Below are 17782 nucleotides of genomic sequence, written 5' to 3'. Positions count from 1 at the left end.
GATCATCCCTCCATATTTGTAGCTCTAAAGGATGCATTTTTTTTCTAGGTTAACTACCCTGTGACAAATTATTGTAGTTTTAAAGTTATGAGGAAAATCTGAAAACTGCCCAATGCAATATCCTAGCCCTTGTACCTAAATACATCAGAAAATTAAAATTATAGAACAAATTGATCTTAATCGTGGAGTAAGTAATGGTATAAAGTAGCCATTGGTTTCAGAGAAATCTATCACAGAGGTAAATGAAAATACAATAGAACCTCTTCAAAAACAGTCACATTTGAAACACCACTTATATTATTCTATTGTGAATAGCTGAACATGCATGCAGCATGCCACAGATGTAAAATGTGTAATGCAGACACAAGTAGATTCCAATTTATATCAATGAATTAAGATTATCCAATGTCCTATTTATTCAAGCTTTTTTTAAACAAACAATTTATTGGAAAGAAAATCAAAGTGGAAAAGAAGGAGTTGTACATTGAAGGAAATTATGGGATCCAAGCCAGTACAGACATAAGGGAAATGTAATTAGCTAGAAAGGAGAGACTGTTATCGAGGAATAAACAGAAACAAAATAAACAGAAATCAGAAATTGCTGGAAAAACTCAGCAGGTTTGGCAGCATTTGTGGAGAGAAAGCAGACTTACTGCTTCAGAGCCAGTGACCAGTCTTCAGAGCAGATGCCGCAAGATAATAATTTCTGCTTTTTGTTTCTGAATTCCAGCATCCACAGTTCTTTGGCTTTTTGCTTAGTGAGAAAATGAACAGGACAGATGAAAATTAAAGGGATGTGGCAAGATCTAAAGCAACTGAGAAAGTGAGAAAAACATTTCTAATGATAATACCAAAACCAAGACGGTCAGGAATCAGGTATAACCGAAAATACCAGGGCTTTTTCTTTGTCTTAAACATCTGCTGTATGGAGTGTGGCAATTTGGTACAGATCCTTAAAATTATGATTGAGTTGGAGAAGCTAGACAGAGAGAGGGTGATTCTGAGGGATTCCAGAGGTACAGGCCTAAATTTAAGATATTTGCTAATACACCCAGTCAAGAGAAATGTAGTTACTCAAGGAATGGAGAACACTTAGAAAATTCTACCACAAACAGCAGTTGAGCCAAAGTCACAGATGCATTTTAAGGGAAGTTGGATAATTTCATGAAGGAGAAAAGGATAGGAGGAGACAGTAATTAGGTGAGATATGTCATATGGAGGCTCTGGCGTAGCATAAACACTAGAATCAACCTGTTTGGTCTAATGACTATTCCTACATCGTAAATACTACACAGTGTGTCCACAAAATGGAACAGCTGAGTGCAATTGAGTAAATTTTTTAAACCAGATTTCCTGAAGATCTGTTAAAGACATCTAATGCTGGAAAATGGGTGTTTCCCAAACTTGAAAAGAGAATCACACTATGGATACAATGCCAACAGTTCAACAAAAAGGTCTGGATTCTTACATTTTCTTCTGTGCCCAACTCTCAAAACTTAAATAACAACTTTGAACTTGTTGCATCCTCAGAATACCACCACAGCACCCATGTCGAGCAATGTTCACAAAGAAATCAAGAGAGAATGCCATAAAGATCTGTATTGCTTCTCCTTGCACTTCCTAATTTCACAAAAGATTGATTTTTATACAAGTGCCTCAATGTGGTTGAGAGTACAAATCAAGAAACTAATAGTGTCATTTCAACAGTCGAGGAGGAAACAACTAGTTAAACTGATGGATTGATAAATTTAATTTCACATTAAAGTAGGATTTTAAAATGCAATATTTCTGGATATAAAGGATTATTTTCCCTTTTGCAGGAATAATTATACTTTGTAGACAGTGATTTTAAAAAAAAATTAAGCAACAATGTCTTGTAATAGAGATAGTCCTAAATTGAGGGGAGTACACTGGCTTTCTCCAGTTCCTCTACTTCCCACGTTACAATACAATTATTTTACCCTATTCCCATTATGTGCAAATACGTGCTCTATAATTGACTTATAATGAATTAATCCATCAACCACGTTTCTTGAATAAAAAACAAATTATTGACTTTATAAAATAAAATTTATTTAGTAAGAACTAAAAAAAACTGGATCAAATTTTCAGTTTGCATTATGGAAAGTATAAACTTTTACCTCCCTAAACAGATATAGGGTCAAGGAGGAAATGAAACATTTCTGTCTGCAGAGATTCACTTTGGAGAGAAAAGTAGTACTTCCATGTAATAGTGATTAGTTCTTGAAGGGAAATCAAAGAGATCAAGTATAGAATGTTCAAATAGTTGTTGATCTGACCTAGTGACACCACAGAGACGGGTCACTGGAGTCTTGGCAGTTGCAGCTTGCTCAGGAAATACAGTATTGATTAGTCGTCCTGTCACTCTTCAAGGGGACATTCAGGTTTCACATAAGACTCACAACAAAAGATTTCAGAAATGTGAGAGAGATGAGTTGGGTAGTCTTTTCTCAATGGGTTTTATCCCCCCAATTGCAAACCAAAATAATCTTTTAGGAAAACACGGTTAAAATAAACAGTCATAAAACCCTGACAGATAATTCCTAAGAATTCGAAGCAATTGACATAAAAGGTTTAAAGTGGACAACTTTTTCACGCAGAGTGTGGTGTGTGTATGGAATAAGTTGCCTGAGGAAGTAGAGAAGGCAGACAATTACAACATTTAAAAGGCATCTGGATGGGTATATATGATTAGGAAGGGTTTAGAAGCATATGGACCAAATGCTGACACATGGGACTAGATTAATTTAGGATATCTGGTCGGCATGAATGAGTTAGACCAAAGGATTTGTTTCCATGCTGTACATTTCTATAACCTGAAGCATGTCACTTTCCAAAAGTGTTTTTTAAAAAAGAAAAAATTATATGGTAAGATGTTCTGTGTTGGATCTCTTTCTTAAAACAAAATCCAGGTAACTCCACGGGACTGGAAATATATCCATTTTGCTATAATTCTTCAAAACTGAAATCATCAACAAAATATTAAATATGAATTCTTCATAACTACTAATACAATGTAATTAAAATCAGAAACTCAGCAGGCCTGGCAGCAGCTGTGGAAAGAGAAACAGAGCTAAAGGGATTTCTTTAGAAATTATAGTTGAATTCAAATAGATGGTTCAAAGGAAAAGTCATGGGACTTGAAACATTGGCTCTTTTACTCCCGCCACAGATGCTGCCAGACCTGCTGCATTTCTCCAACACCTGTCTTTATTTCAGATTTTCAGCATTGTCAGTAATTGTTATGATAACAAAATGTGTTGGACATTGTTGGATATTTTGCTCATGATACTGGTTTACATCAGCACTGCCTTCATTAAAGATGAGTGAATCTTGGCCCACACCCCAAATTTTTTGCACGCTAACAAATGGACATTTTTGGAATCCTTTTACCTCCATTCTAAGAAGGAATAATTTGATTTGACAACAACCTTGATGTACATCTTCAATGGCTCAAGGAGTTTTTTTTTATGATTTTTGACAATTTAACAAGTCTTCTTGACAAATTAAATGGTTGTGTTGACAACTTAACTGCACTGCCAATCAATATTTCAAATTACTTCCACTGCCATTTGGAAAAATACTACTTGGGGTCAACAGTGGTATGTACAAGCAAAGAAAATAGAGAACAAACATTCACATAATAATATTTCAAATTATAAAGGAGAGGCATTTCAGCATGATTATGTTGAGAGATTTTTCTTTATGCACAATTGTCCATTGCAATACTTCAGTTCTTAGAATTAGACATTTTCAATGCTACAATTTGAACCATTAATAAAGTGATGCGTGGAACTGATTTGTGAATAAAATTATTTTTGGACAATGTGCATCTTGAGCCAGGATATTGTTACCACACATAAAGGACACAATTGCAATGATTGGTTAATTTAATATTGGAGGCAAAACACTGTAGGAAGACCAGTCACTTCTTAAGACTAAATGAAAAGGAGGAAGTTATTTTTGCATTTGAGCAATTGGCCAGAATCCAGCATTCAGAAGCCTGATAACATTGACACTACCCACCCTTTTGGGCAAAGAATGCCAGGCATCACTGAAAGTATCAATTTGAAAAACCATAATAGGATGTTGCAGATACAGTCATTCCTCTGCATCTGCGAGAGATCCATTCTTGAGAGCTCCATGATTGATGACATTCGCGAGAATGGAACTCATTTAACAGTAGGTTAAAAATTGATTAAAAGTTGCAGATAGAATTTTTGTTCACTGATATTGATTTTGTTCTTAGTTGTCTTTTGGTGCAGATAAGCGAATTTGCGATTCGTGATTCCATGGATAGAGGATTTACTGTATATTGGTGCATATTATCGGGAGAAACCTAACCAATGTTACAATTGCTAATTTTTTCAAAAATCACCAACAGATTAGAAATAAAAATGTGGGGCGAACAGCTGAAGCAAAAATGTTTTTCCCTCCTCCAGTTTTTTTTTTGCTTTTGATCTTCTTGGAGGTCAGTAACATATTAGCAAAAGCAATTTGACATCATCCACAATAATTACAGGACCATTTAAAAAGCTTTAGCCCATTTCTAAGAAGGCAAACCCTGAATCTCTGTCTATTCTATATTATGAATACATTACTGATACCAAATGATAACGTACAGATTTCAGTAAAAGCCTGCAGCTCTCTAGGTTACAAAATTAATGTGCAGTTTCTGTTCTAGTTTAATCCAGACTTGATTGTATCACAGACCCAGATTCCAAATAGCCCTGTTAGCCATCAGCAATTATCTTCTTGTCAAACATCAGGGTAAAGAATTTCATGATAGTCTGCAAGGCTCGATGATAAACTGGACATTAGCAACATCTGATAGAAATAAAATTGCCACACCAGCCAACATCCCTGACAGAGAAATACACACTGCTGGCAAGGATCTGGGCCCATCATTCTGAACAGAGAATGTTCTTGCCTTAAAAATAAATCCAATACTGCACATCATACAAGCAAAGCTCTGGGACAAAATATGGAGTATTAATCGAATTTGCAGTAGCCTGCTTAATCTCCTGCCAACAGTCTCTTTAGTTCTGTCCCAGTCTGTCTTCTTTCCTGACAGTCAGAAAAGAACAACACATCTGCCAAATCTAAATCAAAGTCAGTTTGAAAACAATGCATCTTTACCTTTTAAATAAATAATGATACATTAAATTCAATGGAATTGATCTTTATTTCCAAAAATGATACAATAATCTTCGAACTAAATGCCAATAAATTGCCCTTTGAATTTTACAAATATATTTGTTTATTATAACTCAACCACTTTTCAAACATTTTAGTAAAATATCACATTTCATTCAGGAACAAAAATTGGGTTGCTGCTCATTACGTAGCTTTCATTACAGTTAAGAGACAAAAGTTGAGCAAATATATTACATTAAATAGGATTTCTGGAAATGTTTAACATTACAGTGGCTATAAAAATATTCTTTTTTTATGATTAGTAGAAATTTAAAAACCTCATAACTCAATCTGGCATATTGTCACACCAAGTGATACTAACATTCTCTGCAAATATTTTGTCTCATAGAAATATAAGTGAAATAACATACAGTTACTTCTGATGTTACCAGTACAAACTAAAATTACCCTGAAACATTGAGACCTGTAGTTACTTACTTGTAGGCTAAAGCTTAAAACAAAGGTTTAGCATAAAGTTTCACTCGCAAATATATATGTGTGTGTGTGTATATACTATATATAATGCTGCTAAAATTACTTACAAAATGTAAAGTTAATCTCAACTTCTCCAAAAGGAAGGTAATACCACTATAACTACAACATAAAATTCCAATTTAGTGATATCACCGAAACCTATTAGTCAGATAGACGTTGAAATGACGTCTGTTGGAAAAATGGACAAATTTTCACTGATGCACAAGGAGTTACCTTTATTGACTGGACAGAGCCACGATTACACTGCTTTCTAGAGTTGACAGCCTACTACAGTTGCTTTAGAATCTCCAGAAATTAAAGATCAAGATCTAGGGTACTATTGCAAACAACCAGGGAGGAAATTCCTAGGCTAATTAAAATTTATTTTGCTCTTTTCTTTAAAATTCCCGCTCTTACTTATAAAAGATGAGAAAAAAGTCATTTCTCCAACAGCCAAGAATCATCTAATTGGATAACAAGGCGCCCCATTCACATTCTAGTCAATATGAAAATGTGGGTCATGAGGATGGCTATGCTGCACAACCATTGGCATGCATCTGGAGCTTGAATGACTAAGGGTCATTTGCTGAAACCTCTGGGAATATGTCCAACCATAGTTAGCACTTGCTTTTAATACCAGAGGACATTGGGGCACCCAAATTGAACTTGAAACATGCACTTTATTTCTGTTTCAAAGATTTTATCAGACCTTCAAAGTATTTCCAACATTTTCTCTAATTATTTTAGATTTTTAGTAGTAATTCACTTTTGAGTAATCTTATGATACTAAGTACTCATTCTGCTGTGTGCAAACATTCACCAAAAGTAATAAATGATTCAAAGCAAGATATGCAGCATGGTACAAACTGTGTTGCCACAGATATTTGGCTGGTAATGTGACATTTTCAGGCAGAAGTCTTGGAGGTACCTACTCAACAATAAGTGGGGTTGTCCACCATTTTATCTGCCATCATCTTTGTGATCAAAACCTCCAAAAAGTACAGAACGACAGAAGAGTTACAGAACAGCAAAGGGCCATTCAGTCCACCAGTCTGTGCCAGTTTAACAAATGAGCCACCCATTCTAATTCCACTTTCCAGCATCTCATCCATTATCTTGCAAGATCCAACACTTCAGATGCAGGTTCATTTTAAGTAAACTGCGAGCTTCTGCCTCAATCACTAAACACCACAGTGAATTGAATACAGATAACCACAAGTCCAATTATTGACAACAAATCATCCATTATTCTACTTTTACCTATATTGATAAGACAGAAACATTTTTTCCCTTCAAAGACACAGGCTATTAATGCCTCCTCCCTCTTTCTGAACTCCAATCCTACCATCCTGCAATTGCACACCATTCCTAATGCCAAATTTAAAGTATCAACATGATTAATCTCATTTGAACACCACTTCTGATAATCCATCTCTCTCTCCTCAATATTCGCCTTTCCTCAGGTTCTATTCCTCCATCATTTGTGACATAAACATCCTCCTCAAAAAGCCACCCTAAAGTCCTTCAGCCCATCATTCTCAGATTCTTGTTCCTCTCTAGGACTTTGCTTCTAATTACATTTTTTTTGCACCCCTTAGTATGGTTTCCAGCTTGTCCATCACACTGATTCTGATCGGGGCAAAACAATAACCTTTGTCATTACAACTAGCATATGCTGTTTTGACCCTTGACTGATAGTAACATGTTACTGTCATCCCAAAATCCTCTCTTGCTCACCTTCTGTGTTCAAACTGAATGTGTTACACCTCACCAGATTTTACTGTTACCAAGCATTTCATACTCAGTTTCCTTCTTGCAAGCAATACCTTGTATGTGCCACAAGGTTTAATCTATTTCCCTCACCTGCAATTATGGGATGGGCTCCCATGTGTATGCAGTTCTACCTATCCATCAGCACCATAAATCTACAAGCATGGTACTTTCAACACCAAATTGTGGCTGACCAAGAGCTTTCTACAACTCATCAGCCAATACCAGTCTATTAAGAATCCCACTAAAAACATTGCACCCAAAACCAATCCAGCCTTCCTGAAACGCATTGCCAGCCCGCACCAGAGCCTGTAAGTTCAGTTTGACCCTCGGTGTAGATTAGAATCCTTTCTCAATCAACAATCCATTTCTACCACTGAAACTTCACCTACCTGACTCCATTCCACCATATCAACATTGTTGTACTACTCATTTAAATTAATGCCAAAAGCCTTAATCATATATTATCATCTTCCAGATTACTGGGTGCTGCTTGAGCACAGCAGTTCAGGCAGCATCCAAGTAGCTTCGAAATCGACGTTTCGGGCAAAAGCCCTGGCTTTTGCCTGAAATGTCGATTTCGAAGCTACTTGGATGCTACCTGAACTGCTGTGCTCTTCCAGCATCACTAATCCAGAATCTGATTTCCAGCATCTGCAGTCATTGTTTTTACCTCTATCATCATCTTCCACCAGTCTAATAGGTCTCATGATTAGAATGAAATATTATAGTCTATAAAATCTTCTTACTGAGAACTAAATGGCTTCGGTCCTCCCTAATTTTGTAATCTATTGGTCTGCTTTTCACTTCATTTCCCCAATCCTATATCAGTCCTTTCTTAAGTGCTTCTCCCTTCTTAAAAAAAATTGTTATGAATATACAAACATTTGAGAAAGCAGTATATCATTGGCCTGCCCCTTCATTCATTAAGATTCGAACATCCACTCTGCATTTCTGCCTATCCTGAGAACCTTTCGCACTTAATAAGAAGCTATCCTCTGCCTTAAAAATATTTAAAGATCCTGCTTCCACCACCTTTTCAGGAAAAGAGTTTTAAACACTCGTGACCCTCAGAGAGAAAAACAAATTCACTTCATCTTGATTTCAAATAGGTGCCCCAATTTTCAAACCGTGATCCCTAGTACTTGATTCACCATTAAAAAGGTAACATCCTCTCCAATTTACTACCAAAACCTCTCAGGATCTTAGTTAAAAAATCACACAACACCAGGTAATAGTCCAACAGGTTTAATTGAAAGCACTAGCTTTCAGAGCGCTGCTCCTTCATCAAGTGGTTGTGGGGGAGTAAGTCAATTCTTACTCCCCCAAATTTTAGTGGATACATGCCCAGACTGTCCAATTTTTCCACAATAGATAATCTACTTATTTATATTATTTATTTGATGAACCTCCTCTGAGTTGCTTTCAATATATTTATATCATTTCTTGAATAAGGTGACCAATATTGTGCACAGCATTCCAGCTATGACCCACCAGTATCCCATATAACTGATGCACAAGCTCCCTACTTCTTATTCAATTATCATCCTGACAAATGATAACATTCTATTAATAGTCATCTGGTAGTACAGATGCTGAAAAGATATATTTTATTGAAATATTTCATCTTGGCTCATCAGGATATTTCACAACAATGCAAATGCAAGGGAAAAGACAAAGTTTATACAGCATCAGAGGTGAGCATTGATTGGTTAGCAAGTAGACTCAAATTGGTAGAAGCAGTGTCATGGAGAATGTGTCCATTAATACTGATTGACAGTTAGCCACCAGGGTTGGTTAAATTTTAAACGAGACAGGTTGATTCTGATTGGTCAGGGCATTGCCATGAGAAATGAACAAACAAATGGCTGCCAACTATTTCATAGAGTGAAAACAGTGGAATGCACATACACATTCTTTCTGCCTGCAAACGACATGGCCTTGAGTATTAATATTATGTAGCTTTCAATGCATATAAGCAAGTCACTCTATAAGTTCAACTGGGAATCCTAAATTGGTTGTCAGCATAATTCCTCACATCTTCAGGATTATCCAGGAAATAATGGACATTTCATAGTTCCTTGCTTGTTCTAAAAACGAAAAATATGCAACTGCATAAATTTATGGCATGTTCCTTCAGTATTCTTCCATTCCATTGTTGGGCCAAGTGGTGGAGTTTGCTTAAATGGCGATTGTGAGAATTTAGCAGGTGTTATAAATGGTCATGTATAAAGTACATGGTTCAGTCCAGCTCCTCGTTTTGTTCCAGCTTTTAAGAACATGGTTCGGATCATCGATTGTGAAAGACAACTATAACACAAGATATCGGCTTTTGCACTGATATTTTTCATCAGCAATTTTCTTGGGGAATTTTACATTCTCCCCTTGTTGAGCTTCCAAACCCACACTCTGCTCATTACTTAAGTCCTTATTGCTATCTTTATAAATACTTTCTGCAATAATTTCACAAAGCTGAAAACATTTCCAAGCCTTTGTAAAACTTGTTTCCATAGCAGTTGAAATAAGATACACAAAGTAAAATGCAACATGACCGTGTACACTTCTTGAAGATACTCTTCAAATTCACATTGTAATCTGGTTTTGTCTCATCTAACATATTTTCACTACCTTTACAAATGGAAACCATTGGCAAGCTTAAGACAGTAAAATATTATGGCAACTATACCACATTTTCATGTCTGGTGCTGCTGCAGAAAAATAATGGTCAATTTATTTTCACTCAAGAGGCCAGGATGAGGGTGAAGAGCTCAATGGATCAGCATACTTCGATTTCCCCCCAGATTCTGCAGTGATCAAAGTTCTTGTCTTTTTGGAGAATTATTCTATGACGCAAGTTAGGTCAGCTTTAGCAGTCACTAGTGGTTTGGGCGAATAGCATAAAGTATCCTTTTATTATTTTTATATGAATTTTAGTTTTCTCAGAATAACTAAGAGAAAGGATGAAATATTGGATTAGAGTAATTTGGTTGGTATTATCCTAACGTTAGAATATCTGGCTGGGGAATGATGGAAGTTAACACTCAAAAATTCAAGTGTTTGGACCCTCATCACTTTGATGCCCACAAAAAATTTACAGAATTTTACAAATGAGCTTCAACCAAACTACTTTTGGCTCCACAAGCTTTGCTCAAATTGCCTATCATGCAAACGTAAAACCAGACAGCAAAGGTTTGCTCACCACTTCATCGGGATGTGACTTAACAGCTGAGCAAAATCCTGTGCTAACCAGATATCCATAAACATCCAGTCACCAAGCAATTCCTGTCAATTGCCACCTAATCGGGGAATGCTAATAACAGGGGTACAGCATCCATCCTACTGTACTTACAATCAGTGAACCCTGAGGTCCTTTTCATCTGTATGGCAGCAGATCATCACAGATGTATTTACCCCATGAAATATTGGTCATTACCCTACAAATGTGTTTTAAAATGTTAATCTCCTTGACTCTCCACCATCTAAATATAGTTTTGAATAAAGTGAATCAAACACTTGTGTTTCTCAAAACTCAAATGATTTTTAAAATGATCATTGATTGGATTTAAGCTCTAAAGTAACATATTAAAAATTACAAACCCAATAACAGCACAAATAAGACAAAATCAAATGTCATATTTTGCCATCTCGTATCAATCTATTTCAAGTTAGTTTCAAAATTACCTTCCTACTAAAATAAATATTGTAATCCCTGTAGTCACTGCAGCAATTCATAGAAATAAAATGTTGCAAAACATAGAAAACTTTTAGGATTACATTTTCCCAAGAACAGGCACCTAATCTCTATTTATTTGTGATGCAAAGTAACAATGTGTTTAATACATTGTTAAACCCAGCTTATATTTTAATCATCAATTGTACTTAAAAATTAAAATGGTAGATTTCTGTACAGAGTTCTATCCTTACATTGGTAATTTGCGACACTGATTCTACACCAACTCAGCAACACACTGCTTTCCTTGCCTCTGGGCAGAAGTGGATCAATATTTGTAAGGATTGCTCCTTGTTTCAACAATGTAAGATTTACAATACTTGCTAGGATGCACACTTTGTCTTCACGTAACTCATCAGAGAAACCCAATTACTAACCACAGACAAACAGCATTAACATGAACTCCCATGCTTCTTTATTTCCCTTCATCCAGTCTCATTTCAGGGTCTTCAGGCAGTGCCACTATAACAGATACTACACTTAAAACTGTGCTTCAAGGAATAAATTTTCAGTCTTTCATTACTCGTACCTTGATTTACTTCATATCATCTTGGAGCTATAGACAAAGATAACACACTGTAAATTACAACCTTCCCATCTCACAGTTTCAAATGTAGGGGGAAGACAAGGGGATATTGGAGAGACTCTGCAACACTAAACACAAACAATGCAAGAGCTATTATAATCTGTCACTGCATAGAAACCTCTCAAGTAGGCCGTGCCAATCCCCCTTGCATTCCCTACAATTTCTTTCATCCCACATCCTATTCCACTGGCTGATAACTAAGAACATTAGTTTTATGCGACTTGTCAAGCTCAAATGAAAAGAGAGCTAACTTTAATGACACTGCAATTAATCGCCCCAATAGACAGACAGCTAAAAGACAAGATATTGACTTCATTAAGGATAATGTATTATGTCATTAAGTTGGTAGGGTCACCTTGTGTATCATACAAGCCTGCTAATATATTGGCATTTTCTTCAAATAAGATAAATTCAGATATGAGTGATAAAGCTGATTAGAAAATGCTTCATCTGAAGAGGCTGTGCTCTCTTAATGCCTGACTGCAGCCCCAGGTGTAAGTGGAGTTGTGAGAAGCCATTACAGATCACAGTTTATCTGAAATAGAAGAGATTGATCTACCTAGCTATTTCAGTCCTTGTTGTTCCTTGCAATCTGTAAGATCAGCGAAAGCATCTTAATTGGAGATTTTATGCTTCATCTTCTTTGCCAAAGCAGAAGAATGTGCAATTTAATCATTTCCCCCTTTTTAAATCTGTTTCTTCTCTGATTAGTTTCAGACTCATAATTTGCTGGTAAAGAGCTTTAAAATTAAAAACTGTCACTACTGGTATTAAAGATCATCTCTGTCCAGTTCCAAACATGAGGGTGGGCTGGGGACAGGGGTTACATTTAAATTGATTTTCTTTTAATGGTCACTTTGTCCTAAGCATTCAACAACATTTCAGATCAAAATTTTATTTATACCTTGGGCTACAAAAAAAAAGTGAAAATACCATAACCTTCAACCCTTTTCTCCAAATCATTTATTTTAACCTGTCCCCTTCTTTTCCAATAGTTCCATTAGAGTGTCTAAAGAAGCAGTTCAGGGACCTCGCTTTGTGACCTTGGCATTTCTTTTCAGGCTCCAAGTATTGGTATTTTTTTTCTGGCCGCATCTCTTCTCATTTGTCATGATTATTGTTGAATTTTTCATCTGTCATTCTCGAACATAAATCAATGGTTGTCTGCTTCCTTTTGTCATATCTCTGCTGAAAACAGCCCTTCCTTTTTAAATGAGGCCTCCTCTCCTTCCATCCATTAAAAAGCCCTGTCTTTTCAAGCAGTCAATCCTTTGTTAGGCCAGTCCATTTATCATTCTTCCAATCAGTACCTGACATACTTATTCAGCCAGGTCTTCAACAGCACAATCATTGTTCATCTCTTATTTTATTTATGCATACTGTTTTTGCCATCCGTCTTTGGCCAACAATAAATTTTGTGTGTCCTTGTATATGGAGGACTTTCAGTTGATTAAAAGAGACCACAAGTTCAGAAGCTAATGGTTGAGGAGAAACAACAGTGGTCAATGTTCTGTATTGTGAAGGTATGATATGCAAATACACCAATCTAACTCATACAGCAACTCCATAGCAGCTAAAATACCTAAATACAGCAACACATTTTATTTCAGCCTAACGGATGCAATAGTGTGCTTTTTCGATGTATTGTAGTTACTGATAACTAAAACAAATTCAAAAACCATATACATTTCAAAAGAATTAGAGATATTGGGTTGGGGATGTAATTACATAATTCTACAACTAGCATTCCACAGACTCTCAAAAAGAAGAATTTTAAGTTTGAATATCACCTATTGAGTTTGAAACTCACTCAATCTTATAAAGTTGTGTGATTTCTTAATCTAGCTACTGCATGACTAAAGATTGAATATATTCAACATCGGCAGAAATTGTCAGTTGGTAGCACAGAACTTGAGTGTTGCTTTTAAAAAAGATATTTTGTCAAAGTTGTTTGCCTTGCATTCATCAGAACACTTCACAAGAAATACTAAAGTAATAGAAAACAACATTTATATTCTATGAGAAGAACATGCTGATTGGTGACAAGTGGACTCCAATTGGTAGATGCATCACCAAGTAGAATGCACCAGTTAGCAGATGGTTGACGACTAAATGCCAGGTTTTGTTTAAATGTTAAACCAAGTAGGTTCACTCTTGGCTCATTTTACTGGGCAATGTCTTGTTCAATCAAAGACTAGCTGCTACCTATTTCGATAAGTTGAAACACATGCAGTGTGTTTATATATTGTTTTTGCCTGTAAAGAGCAAAGGCCCTGTGTATTAATGTACGTGGTTTCCAGTATGCACACCACAATGCGAAATTGACCGACAATCTTAATTTAATTGCCAAAATAACTATTTGCACACTTGAAGTTATTTAGCATATTGTTCAAATATGGAATCAAACCTAATGTGTTTGGACCTTACAAGCTCAGGCTGGTTGGATACAGTTAGTACCTTATTTGATGCAAATAGCTAAAAGGGAAAAACTGTTTGAAATGATTACCAGTCTTTGAGATATAAAGCATTCATATGTGACAACATATGAGCACTGAAATTCATATACCACAATACTCATTTATCCATTAGACAGTGTGTCTCTGTGGCTTGATAGCTGCATCTCATTAGGAGCAAATACCATGTGTGTTACTATTACATCATAGCTGCATGAAACAAATACTTTTACCTGTTGATCACATTTTTAAGATCCCTTGCCAGGGTAATATGGGATAGACTCAGTACTTCTATGTACAAAAGTGATGGCCTTAGTCTGGTTCATAAGTTTGCACAATGTATAGCAAGATATCTGATCAAGAAAGCCATTATCATTAAAGATAGCTTTGATGCACTTATTTCAGCATCAATCTTACACAGTGAACAAATGGTTCAGATCCTATTTACTAGGTTGCTGATAAGGACAAACTTCTGGCATATGGAACTATAGGAATCCAAATGCATAAATTGACTTGCATATAGGCTTGCGATAGACAGCAGTAGAGAACTTCCTGACAATTTCTCTACTCTGACATCAAGGAAAGAGAGCTTGTTTGATTGCTCCATTTCAAACTTCAATTTGAGAACAGGATGGAACCCATTAAGATGTGGAAGGAAATTCTTACACATAGCTGCAGAATCAGACATAGCAAACTTATCTTCTATGTATCAGAAACATGGAAGTGACAAGAGGTCAGATGTCATTCAGTCAAAGGCAAGTTTTTCAATAACTTCAACAAAGATATTTGCAAAAGCTGGGCCTAGCAGGCTCCCAAAGCAACACCATCTATTTGGGCACATTTGGGATCATTAAAGCTGAACTTAATTGTAAACATCACTTAGTTTAAAACATCAATGCATACTGACTCACACTATAGTGGCATGGATAAGATTGCCATGATACAGATTACTGTAGGCAATAAAGGGATAGGCATGTCGATGGCTCTTTTGGGAGGTACATCGGTAAAAAGATTAGCAATGTCAAATGAGCGCACAGACACTGCATCGGTACTGATAGGCAAGTCATGTATAGTCTTCACAAATGTGAAGGAATTCTTCATCATCTAGTTAGAAAGTTTCATCAAAACTAGCTGCAGCAATTTAGCAGGCCATTTGGCCAACTCAAGTCATGCAAAACCAGTCATTTTTCGGGTGTAAAAGGATATCAGTTGTATGCATCTTGAGCAGTCCATATACACACAGATACAGTGGCCCATGAGGACAAACCTGATATACACACATGAGTCAATCAGCTGCTTTTTACTCTTACACAAGCCTAGCAGGCATTTTGTTAGTTGCTTTTGAATAAGGCTGTCCAGTCATGCTGAACAGTACATTCCAACTGGTCTGAATTTGGACCCATCATTAAGAATGACACGCATTTTCTTGATATCATGGCACTTGTTATGGACAACCATTCATGCCCCTTTTTTGCATTCACGGATAGGAATGTCCAGGTTGTCTTTGAGGCTTTGCAATGCTGCAAGATAATAATATTGCAAATCAAACCCAGAATCCCACATTGTGCACACACAAAATCAGCTAGGAGAGCCGACAAAGATTCATTGTTTTTAGTAGATATTGGTTTATAGTGAGATAGCTTGGACCAGGAAAATAGGAATACGAGTATGCTATTCAGCCCATCATTTCTGCCATGACACTCAAAATAATGGCTGGTCATTTCCTCAAGGCCATTATCCCACATTACTTCCATAACCCTCAATGTCATTAGTTTCCAGAAACCTATCAATTTCTGTACAAAATAAAACCAAAGAATATGGGTGCTGGAAATCAGAAACAAAAGCAGAAATTGCTGGGAAAACTCAGCCGGTCAGGCAGCATTAGTGGAGACAAAGCAGAGTTAACATTTTGGATCCAGTGACCCTTCTTCTATACTCGAACACCCACACCTTTTGCCTTTGTAATTACTTGCTGCACTTGCACGTTAGCTTTTGGTCACAAGAACATCCAGATCCTCTTGGACATCCACATTTCCCAACATCTTACACTTAAGAAACATTCTGCCTGCAGTTTTTCTATCAAAGTGAAAGGCTTCATATTTAAGTAAGTTATATTTGGTGAGTTATTTCTGTCATAATGTACAGAGTTTCAGTTTATTTAACATCACTGTGCATTACTGCAAACAAACCAAAAGATAAATTAACCAAATACTTTCTCATGATGGTAATACTATTTTACAAGTCTTCACATGAAATTTCAATGATTACAAATTCTGAATTCCTCAAAATCTACAGCTAGTGAAGTGGGTGGGGGAGTGGCAAAATCTTGGTTAACATAGTGCATTGCTTGACCCAATGACCAATCACGTTTAGATCTGGCTACTGATCACTAACTTATCAGTGATTGCAGGCTTGAGCATCCTCAAAACTTAAAACAAATTGTTTAGACAAGACATCACCAAAACAGTCACCCAAAATTACTTCACATTTGTGAAGACTATACATGACTTGCCTATCAGTACCGATGCAGTGTCTGTGCGCTCATTTGACATTGCTAATCTTTTTACCGATGTACCTCCCAAAAGAGCCATCGACATGCCCATCCCTTATTTGCCTACAGTAATCTGGCTACTGTTGTCTAACAATGAAAGATTCCAATGCAACTTACATAGTGTACTCTATTCACGACGGACAATGGGATATTCGATTTGTAACACAGCAAGTGTAAAGCAAAATTAAGATTGCACAGTCTGAATATATTTTTTAAATGTTTTTATAAAGAATTCCAAATCATACAAACTAAGCATGCAGAGAATAACATTGCATGTCAACAAATATGGGAAATCAGAACCTGAATTCACAGAGACAAGAGGCAAATAAAAATGCAATTGGTTTTGGGCAACTGGGAGGAATGATCCAAAGGTTTCAGAGAAGAACAAGAAATAATGGATTTTTAAACCAATATTAACATTAACTAACAAACATTATTGATTAAGAGTGGACTATTTGGCTTCTACCATTCAATAAGATCATGGCTGAACAGATTCTGACCTCAACTCCACATTACTACTTTCCCTTAACAACATAAACAACACTAACTCACACATTGGAGTAAGCAGAGTCCAGAATACTTTCTCAGCAGATTTCTTTAACAAACAACCGACTAAAATAAGGGTTTGCACTATTTGTTTAATATTGTTTTATTTTCAAAGTAATTGTTTCAAAGCAGCTAAAAATGTACATGTTGATCAATGTATGCAATGACAGGGAACCACTCTGTCAAAACTGTCATGGACAGATGTTCTTGCATCTATCTTGATGATTGGTGATGCCCAAGTCAAGTATGTTTTCTTCCTCCTCTTGGTTCTCTCACCATCTTCCTGGTCTAAGTTGTGCTATAGGAACATACAGGAACACAGGAAAGGAATTAGGCCACTTGGCCCTTTAGGACTTAGCCAGTTTGGTCGGTGGTAGTTCTACAAAGTCAATTTTGCCAATGTTCATTGAAGGGCCCATTGTATATTCTGTAGCCTTATCAGCCCTTGATATTAC

General features: G+C 36.3%; 1 protein-coding gene across 4 annotated transcripts in view; it reads right to left on the bottom strand.

Annotated features, from left to right (window-relative positions):
* lrmda (leucine rich melanocyte differentiation associated) overlaps positions 1-17782 on the bottom strand; it is an 891213-nt gene that overhangs the window by 388526 nt on the left and 484905 nt on the right. The window contains exon 1 of one of the 4 annotated variants that reach the window (XM_072583310.1): positions 11569-11662. The exons of the other annotated variants lie outside the window; for them this stretch is intronic. Within the exon in view, the coding sequence (XP_072439411.1) occupies positions 11569-11600 (32 nt within the window). The 5' untranslated portion in view covers positions 11601-11662. Of the gene's footprint in view, positions 1-11568; positions 11663-17782 lie in introns of those variants that run through there. 4 annotated transcript variants of the gene reach the window in all.

The sequence above is a fragment of the Chiloscyllium punctatum genome, chromosome 13 (assembly GCF_047496795.1).
Source record: "Chiloscyllium punctatum isolate Juve2018m chromosome 13, sChiPun1.3, whole genome shotgun sequence".
NCBI lineage: Eukaryota > Metazoa > Chordata > Chondrichthyes > Orectolobiformes > Hemiscylliidae > Chiloscyllium > Chiloscyllium punctatum.
The sequence above is the reverse complement of the archived record's forward strand: the minus strand, read 5'-3'. Positions and strand labels throughout refer to the sequence as shown.